Genomic DNA, 9,609 nt, shown 5'->3' with positions numbered 1-9,609 from the left:
TTGATTTTGTTAGATGTGTTATCCAAATCAGCGACAAATGTGTTGAGTGAAGTTGTGATGTTCTTCTTTCTATCAAATACCTCATCAAGTCTGTCGAAGTGTCCCTCTGCATTTTCGATGCGTTGATCAATGTTAAGTGACTTGTTGTCAACAAAGTTGTATTCCTTATTATTTTTGTGGAGGTCTGACACCGCCTTTGCTGCGTTAGTGCAGAGTGCTGAGAGTGCTGTCAACTCGTTTTCCATGTATGTTTATAGAGTTTATTTGTTTTTATAATTAATTTTATATAAATCATTTAAAAACATCATTACCTCATTCATATTAATTTTTTTTTCAATTAAAAACCAAAAATGAAAATATTCAAACTTACATAAAATGATTTTAATTTCAAGCAGGGTCTATCACAGAACAGGGAAAAATTTGGGACTTGTCCCAAAAATGCATTTTAAAATGAAAAGGGGTATAGTTTCTTTGTTTTTATACCAAAAATAAAGTAGTTTTACAGTGGTATTCACTTTAGATCCTTTACCCGGCATTTTAAATAATTTTTTATGCATTTTAATAAAACTGTTTTCATAATTTTTATTAATTCGGAAATTATAATAAATTGTATAAACACTTTAAATAAAACAAACGGAAAAAGAGAAAAAAAGATTGGAAACAAAATAATTCGAGTTCCACAAATAAATCAAACGGCACGAAAATAAATCAGTCGGAACACTAATAAATATATTCTGCATTTATAATTAATTCACTTATTTTTAAATTATTTCGTCACCAAATCAATTATAGTAAATTTTTATTTAAATAATTATAATGTTTCATATTTTGATTATCGTAACTTGAAATAACACATGAACCGCTCTTCTTTAGAATACATTGATGCTACTGACCCCGGGAGTCGCTCAGACTACATTGAAAATGCTCCCGAACCGCAACAAGGTGTTCCTTTAGAGGCTCTACACATTGAACCTTTTTTCCCACCTGACAACACAAAGAAAAGAAGAGGAAGACCCCCAAAAACAATTGAAGAAAAAGATGACAACAAGAAAAAACCATACAGAACCGTATCTTTAAAGACGAAACAGGAATTGGTCAAGGCATTTAGAACAGCAACAACCATTGACCCGATGCAGTTCTCACTTGATCTTGGTATACCCATAGACAATTGCAAATATCTTGTTAACAAATTGATTAAAGGTGGAAGTTATTACCCCGTTAATCATTATTGCAGAAAGAGCCGCACCACTCCCTTTCAAAAGCTTGTCGGGGCTGCTCTTAAAAATAATCCAACCGACTCTATCGCAAAAGTGAGACGCAAAATGGTTGAAGTGCTTGTTGTTGGTAATATACAAGACATCAATGTTGTTGAAACTTTGGATACCGAAATACTAGACAACCTGTCTCAAAAAATAAAAAATATCGAAGATAATTTTGAGACAGCAGAGTTGTTTAAAGAAAAAGTAAAAGAAGCAGAACAGTTAGTGCCTTCGGAGGCTTCATTTTTGAGAATGATAAAAGGTAAAATCATAAATGGAGATGCTGGAGATTTGGGAACACTATCATTCAAAAGAGCAACAAATAGAGGAGCAGCAGCCAACAGCGAAGACAATAAAACAAGACGTATAACCGCGATTCAAGAACTAAATGATAAAATTAACGCGGGTTATACTTGGGTGTGCATAGACGAGACCGCCTGGACAATTGCATGTACTTCTGTAGATGGATGGTCTCCAGTGGGTAAGAAGTGTTTTTTAACTAAACTGAAAGGGGGAATGAGGTTAACTTCCACTGCAGCTATTGATAGTAGTGGTATGGGTCACTGTAACCTTGTGTGTGGGAGTAACGACAAAGAAATATTTAATAGTTATTTCAAAAGACTCGTGTCGGTTTATGATGAAGCAAAGATACGAGTCGTATTCTGGTGTGATAACTGTTCAATTCATAATGATATTTCAGCTATGGTTAACGGTACCCAACATTGTATCGTTTTCAATACAGCATATTCACCCGAACTCAATCCTATTGAGAATGTTTTCGGTTTTTGGAAGCGAAGAACCGAGGAAAGCATCAGAAATTGGGAAAATCTTCAAGACATGATTGAAAAAATAAAAAAAATCATTTGAAGAAATTCAAGCACATGAAATCAACGCGTCAATGCAGCGGTGCAGAAATGAAATATGGCGACGAGCTTTTGCAAGAGAAGATTTATAATTTCTTATTGTTGGCTTTTTGTTAAAAATATTTTAAGTTCAATAAACAAACAATTATTTATTGTTTTGTTATAATTATTTAAATAAAAATTTACTATAATTGATTTGGTGACGAAATAATTTAAAAATAAGTGAATTAATTATAAATGCAGAATATATTTATTAATGTTCCGACTGATTTATTTTCGTGCCGTTTGATTTATTTGTGGAACTCGAATTATTTTGTTTCCAATCTTTTTTTCTCTTTTTCCGTTTGTTTTATTTAAAGTGTTTATACAATTTATCATAATTTCCGAATTAATAAAAATTATGAAAACAGTTTTATTAAAATGCATAAAAAATTATTTAAAATGCCGGGTAAAGGATCTAAAGTGAATACCACTGTAGTAAAATTCATAGTTATGTTTGTTTTTGCGAACTCCAAAATATTTTCTTTACAGATGGAAACTTTGTGCCGCGGTCGTTTTTCTACTTAAAACGACAGTTAACATTTAAACTATAAAATATTAAAATGTATAGTATAAAAATAAGTAGTTTATTAATATAATATTAATACTATACACAATAAAACTATTAAATATAATTAATAATATTATAAAATATAAGAAATTGTTTAATAAAGATTAAATAATAATTTAATTTATTAAAATAAAATTTGTTATTAACTATACTTCTCTAAACATAGTTAAGTGAAATCAACCAGAACAGAGCTGTCACCTTGCGATTACTTGTTAAATTTAATTTATTGTTGCTTTTTATCACTTTCAAACATCAGATAGTGGTTAGATATACCAAATTATTATTGAAAAATGTAATAAAATGGACAATAACAAAACATTGAATCACGATACTTGGTGTTGTTGATAAATTTAGGTTGTTTTATAAATATGCAATACTTTGATAGAACAGAAGAGTTATTATTCGCAGAATAATAAGTGAAACTACTCTGTTCATAATTGATGCATAAACAGAGTGTTTGAAACAAAAAAAACTCAATTATGTTCATTCTGTTGTTTAATCTTTTTGTTTATTTTATCAAAGCTATTATTGAATCATATATTTACTATATTTATGAGTAATTTATTTACTTAAAAACTGTCAGTCAGTTTGTTTGTTGGTGTGTTTTAATATAGATCATAATTAAATTATTTTAAATTAACAATCATGATAATAATTATTGATTTTATTAATAAAATGTTAAAGAATATTATATAAAAGTACTATAAAAACAAGTCAGTGGAAAAATTTTTTTCAAAAAAATCTGGCTCGTTTTAAATTATAATAAAATATAATATTTATTGTTATATGTTATTAACATTTGAAATATTTCAAAAACTAAACTAAAAAATAAAAAACAAAAAATAAATATACTTTTAAAACTGTTGTCCAAAATTATTACAATCCACCTCGATAAAATTGATATTTTGAATACGAAAACGGAGTTTTGTAGTTACAGAAAAGTTCTTGAACTGGCTTGCAAAGCGGAGCTTCGAGACAGTGAGTTTTTCGCAACGACATACAGCTGGTAAGATGTGACATATTTGTGGTTTGTTGAGTCGCAACGTGATTCCATTGGTGTTGTTTTGTATTATTATTACTACTACACACAAATGAATCAAACAACTGAACTAATCAAGGACAAAACAATCAAACAACGAATTAGGAAATTGGAGAATTTCTTATTGTATTGAGATTAAAAGAATATTATTAAGCAAGACTATTCGATATAAGCAGCGACGCATTGACTTCCTTAAGTGTCCCACTGCAGTACTATGGATTCACACAAATTCCAGGCCACCACAGATTGTAAGCGGCTGCTATGATGGAAGAGAAGTATTATAAAGATACTAAAAGAGCTGAATTACTGAGAAAGATAGCGAAGGACCTATCAACTTCATTTGAGAAATTGTTGTGGAATGAAGAGAAAGGAAACTTCGTCCAAGTCATTTGACAGGACAACAAAAGCAGAAAGTGATCGTCGACACATCGACTGCAACTGTGATGTTCAGTGACATTGTAACTGATCAAATAAAAAACACTTTGATAACATCAGAAAGTTCAACACCAAACTTGAACACGGATTTGCAAGATATCCACAAGACTCATACTTCTATTTATCGAAGTGGAATAATGGAAGAAAAGAAGTCGGTGAAGTAAGCCCACTATGGAGAGAAGTTGTAGACGGAATCACTGGCGCTAATTGAGTCTCAATGCCTGATGTATACAAACACGCATGTGTGCAGTCATGACAGCGCTTCAGAATCAACAACTCTTCCACTCTTTGATTATAAAAAGCGGTAATTTGGTAGTTTTGTAATTATTGTTATACTATTACATGTGTGTTGATATAGAATAACATAATAATAGTATTAATAAAGTAAACCAAATAATATAAGGTGGGAGGAGTCAACTGATACTCAATGATGATCATTAGAAAAGACTTTGCAAGTGTCAAAAATTTCAAAGTTGTTATGATGGTCAGTCGAAAATTGAATTTATTGAGTGAAATGTACCACTTTAATCCACTTTAGTACATTTAACACCACTCAAGGAAAATAAATTGTTCCCAAACATCGAGACTTACCATCTCCACTCGAATAGTGATTTTGACAAAGACTTTTTAAAAAGGTCATTTATGATTTAATGACTTACGAAGACACATTTGTCTTTCACAGAACATGAAGTGCACAAATGTTGTGTTTGGTCGAGAAGATGTCAAACTCTTTAATGGTGAAATACCAACAAAAGAGGTGCAGTCGTTGTCATCTTCATGTTTTAAATCAACAACTGAACAACTACAGTCCTTCTTTAGACGTTATTTGGTACTTTTTGAACGATGAATAATGTCATATTTCGGGAATCCGTCCAAAATGTTTCAGGTTTTTTCACGTTTTACCTAATGCCTGATATTTAGACAACATTAAAGCTATTTTTTGTCCACCAGATAACTTAAAAGACTGACTCTTGAAAAGGGAAAACCCAATTTTTTTATATATTGAGTTTTTATTGTTGAGTCATTCAGAATTTAAAATTTATTAATATAAATATTGTATGAAATGATTTTAATAAAATTATAAATTAATCTCTTCATAAACTTCAAAAGAATATAAATGCCACAGAAAATGCCACATCGCTTGATGTCTCCTGATAATATAGAGTCTGAAGTTTTTGGTGTAATGGTTGGGCTTCTTTTAACACATCACTCTTTTCGATTTGAACGAACAAGACATTTGAAAGAAGACTCAATACCGTTTTTAAGAATTAAATCGATATTTGTCGAAAGTGACCGTTCAGACGAAATAAATTTTCAAAAACTTATCGAAGCGAGAGGAAAATGGAAAATTCAAAATGAGTTAAACCAAAACAAACAACTCAAAACTGCATTAAGGAAAGAAATTTCTCTTCGTCGGATTGAAGCTTTTAATATATTAGAAGACATTCTTTACGAAGATGGTATTGATGTATATGTGGAGTTTCACACAACACGTGGAATATATGGAGAAGTGTTTTTCACAAAAGGTGAAACGACAATTCCTTTTGAAAAAGTAGAGAGTTTTGGTAAAAGAGTTATTGAAATTATCACTGCAAATGTCAATTCGAGAATTCCTTTTTCGTATGAAGATATCGAAAGATATGCAATGAGATGTTGTGTCCGTAAGTTAATGGAATGATATTAAAAGATTCCTAACAATGTCAATGTCTATATCAATTTACAGACAAATATTTCCATTATATCCATTCTTTTTCAAATAACACTATTTATTATATTTGGTTTATTATTTTAGGTATTTTGAAATATAAATATAAATTAAATAATATAATATAATATAAATTCATAATCTGTTAAATAAGAAAATTTTAAAAACTCAAATACATCAATAATATGTCTTCTTGTGATTCTTCTTGTGAATCAGATGATTGTTGTTGTTGTTGTGGAAATAATGAAGACTCTTCATACACCGAAGAAGATTCAACAATAGTTTATTCATTATTCTCAATACCCGAAGGAACCAAAACCCTAACGAAAAATTACTTTAAAAAACACACATTTACTCAAGCAGTTGTCCCAAATTTCGTTGAGTCAATTTCACAAGGCGTTTTCAAGTTATGTAAATCACTTAAAAGTGTCACTTTACCAAACTCCGTTACTTTGTTGGGAGAAAAATGTTTCAAATGTGATCACAATTTAAAGTCGGTTACTCTTTCCGAAAACTTGAGAGAACTTCCAGCCTTTTGCTTTTCAGACTGCAAAAAGTTGCGAGAAGTTGTAATACCGCAAAGTGTATCTAATTTGGGAGAGAAGTGCTTTTTTAATTGTGGCATCACAAAAATTACAATTCCAGCGACAGTGGAAATTATCAGCAAGACGTGCTTTGCGTCATGTGTGCGACTTGAAGAAATTGTGATCGACTCTAAAATCAATTTTCTTGAATCTGAGATGTTTGCTCGCTGTGAAAAGTTATCTAAAGTCACTCTTCCAACAACGGTGACTGCAGTTAAAGATTCTGTTTTTACTGGTTGTGAGAAATTGGACGTTTCAGTTCTTCTTGTTAATATTAAAAGTTTTGGGACAGAGTCTTTCAGTGGAACTCAAACACCACAAGATTTATTTATAGACGGTAGTGTTTTTGAAATACCAATTGGGTGTTTTTTTGAATGTGAAAATATCACTAAAATTGTCATTTGTGATGGAATATCGACACTTGGAAGTAAAGCATTTTATGGGCTCAAAAACTTGGTTTTTGTGACGATTTCAGACTCTGTGAATTCCGTTGGAGACCATTGTTTTGAAAATTGCACAAATCTTATTGACATTAAAATGCCAAAAAATGAAGTCAAAATCGCGAATTATCTCTTCAATCAATGCTCAAAACTTCATCATATTGAAAACATTAAAAATGTCGAGGAAATAGGGAGAAACGCGTTTTGTATGTGCAAAACACTTTTCAAAGAGTTTCCAAAGTATTTTAATAAAGTGAAAAGTATTGGTGAAAGTGCATTTTCTGAAGTTGGTCTTGAAAAAGGTGTGTTACCTCAGTCATTGACTTTTCTCGGGGAAAATGCGTATTTTTCTAAAGTCAAAATGTCGAAACTTGTTATCAACGAAAACGTGAAAAAACTTCCAAGATATTGTTTTGGAAAAGCAATTTGTTTGAAAGAAATAAATATACCAAGTACTATAAAAAAGGTACAAAATCACTGTTTTTTCAATTGTGAACAACTTGAAAAGTGTAATATGGGGAAAATACTCTTTTTAGTGAAGAAGCATTTTATGGCTGTAAAAATTTGTTAGATACACCAAAGTCGTCTTTTGCTCTATATAAATCAGACATGAAAAAATATGATGTTCAAAAAGTTGTTATTCCAAAGGAACCAAAAATCGTTTTAAGTGGCGCGTTTGAAGGGTCGGAAAATATTGAAGAAATTATTATTCATGAAAATGTCACTGCAATTCGTAAAACTGCATTTTCCAATTGCATAAATTTGAAAACAGTTGTTTTGCCAAAGTCCCTTAAAAAACTTGGGAAAACATTATTCAGTGGATGTGAAAAGTTGGAAAATGTTGTTCTTCCAGAAAATTTAGAAAGTATTCCACAATCGATATTTCAAGCGTGTTATTCATTATCAAAAATTGTCATTCCTAGAGGTGTCAAGAAGATTGGAAGTTTCGCGTTTTGGAGGTGCCAACAATTGAAGGAAATTATATTACCAGAGAGTCTTGAGGAAATTGGAGAAAGAGCATTTTATGGGTGTGAAATGTTAGATGCTATTGATTTCCTCAAATATGTGAAAAAAGTGAGTTATATGTTATTTATGGATTGTATAAATATTAAAAATATCAATTTAAATCACGTTGAGGAAGTCGAACCATGCGCTTTTATGAACTGTGATCAAGTCGAAGAAATTCATATTGGGAAGGAAATATGTGTGATAGCACAACATGCAATTAATTATTCAAATTTAAAGAAGATTTATTGCACAAAAGAATCTTTGGACTTTGTTCGTAATTGTTTTAATACAAATTATTCAAAGATACAAATAACAGTTGGGTAAATATGTCACGAATTATCGATAAATGATTTGGTATCATTTTTAATTTATTTGAAGATTTTGACACTTATTATTAATTCAAAAGTCATACTTTTCATATTTTTATAACGCAATGTTGTTCTGTTATAATTCAATAAAATGATTAGACATCAAAATCATACCAATTTTATTCAAATTGAATAATTGTTGTACTTATTATATATTCTTTTGAAACAAACAAAAATAAAATTGTTTTGCCAATAAAGTAAGATGATTAAATTTTAGTCATTATTTCAACTTACAATAAAACTTCTTACTGTAAACTTTATAACACAAAGAATGCAAATTAAAGTATTTTTTCTGAAAGAAATCGTAAAACGTTTCGAACGTTTTCACGATTTAAATGTTTTTGTACAAATTAACAAGAAGTGTCAAATAGTTGCTTTTGGTCGTGAACCCAGCTTTTACTATGTTTTTTAAATTGCAATAACCTCCCAGTCAATGTTAATTTGTGCCTTTCAGACAAAATCAAATAAACTAGAATTCAAAAATCGATAGTGTATTTATTTTATTTTTTGGTAATATGTCGGGTTTTATCTTACTATACTTTTATCCTCTTTTTTGGATTTAACAAAAATTTGAGGAAAAAGTGGCTTAAATTTACACATAAAAAATAAAAATACACCTTTTTTCAAACAAAAGTTGCTCAAATTTACAAAAGAAATAATCTTGAGTTGTTTCAAATAAAAAAAATATCATAAATGCATTTCATTTAAACCCAATTCATGTTATTTTAGATTTGAAACAATTCAATTAAAAATTTGTCAAAAACAAACTATTTTAATGAAATAAAAAACATTTACATAAATAAACAATATTGACTTTTGTAAAACCTTTTTTTAATTTCAACAAAAATCACATTGAAAACAAATTAATATTAATTAATTGCAATATTTCAACTTATAATCTTTAAAAATAATTACATGTCTGTTATCAATAAAACAGATAAGCTCATTGTTAATTTATTAAGAGAAGGGAAATCATTTTCTTTTATTACCAAAACACTTCATGTATCACCAAACAGAGTTTCTTATAACAAAAAGAAAATTGAAAACAATGAAGAGTTAATTTCAAAAACTAGAGGCAGACCTTCAATTATGACACAACAAAAAATAATAACTTTGATCAAAAAAACTTCTATTAATCCAGAATTAACGTGTTGTGATTTGGCTAAATGTATAAATGTATCAAAACCAACAATTCAAAGATACAGAAAATAAACGGGTTTAAATATGGCAAACTAAAGAAATCTCCATTTTTCACAAAAGTTAACATTAATCAAAGATTAAATTTTTGCAAAAAGGCG

At 29.6% G+C, this 9,609-nt stretch overlaps 2 protein-coding genes across 2 annotated transcripts; both read left to right on the top strand.

Annotated features, from left to right (window-relative positions):
* Positions 1 to 6,096: 6,096 nt before the first annotated feature.
* Positions 6,097 to 7,430, top strand: EIN_244490 (hypothetical protein; the record flags this gene model as incomplete). The annotated part of the gene is made up of 2 exons (XM_004183256.1): positions 6,097 to 7,345; positions 7,402 to 7,430. 2 exons carry the CDS (start codon positions 6,097 to 6,099, stop codon positions 7,428 to 7,430), a joined length of 1,278 nt encoding a protein of 425 aa, XP_004183304.1.
* A 114-nt stretch (positions 7,431 to 7,544) lies between these two features.
* On the top strand, positions 7,545 to 8,267 carry EIN_244480 (hypothetical protein; the record flags this gene model as incomplete). The annotated part of the gene is made up of 1 exon (XM_004183255.1): positions 7,545 to 8,267. The coding sequence occupies one exon, from the start codon at positions 7,545 to 7,547 to the stop codon at positions 8,265 to 8,267; it is 723 nt and encodes a 240-aa protein (XP_004183303.1).
* Between the last annotated feature and the right edge of the window lie 1,342 nt (positions 8,268 to 9,609).

The sequence above is a fragment of the Entamoeba invadens genome, assembly GCF_000330505.1.
Source record: "Entamoeba invadens IP1 unplaced genomic scaffold scaff_1105074725995, whole genome shotgun sequence".
NCBI lineage: Eukaryota > Evosea > Mastigamoebida > Endamoebidae > Entamoeba > Entamoeba invadens.
The sequence above is the reverse complement of the archived record's forward strand: the minus strand, read 5'-3'. Positions and strand labels throughout refer to the sequence as shown.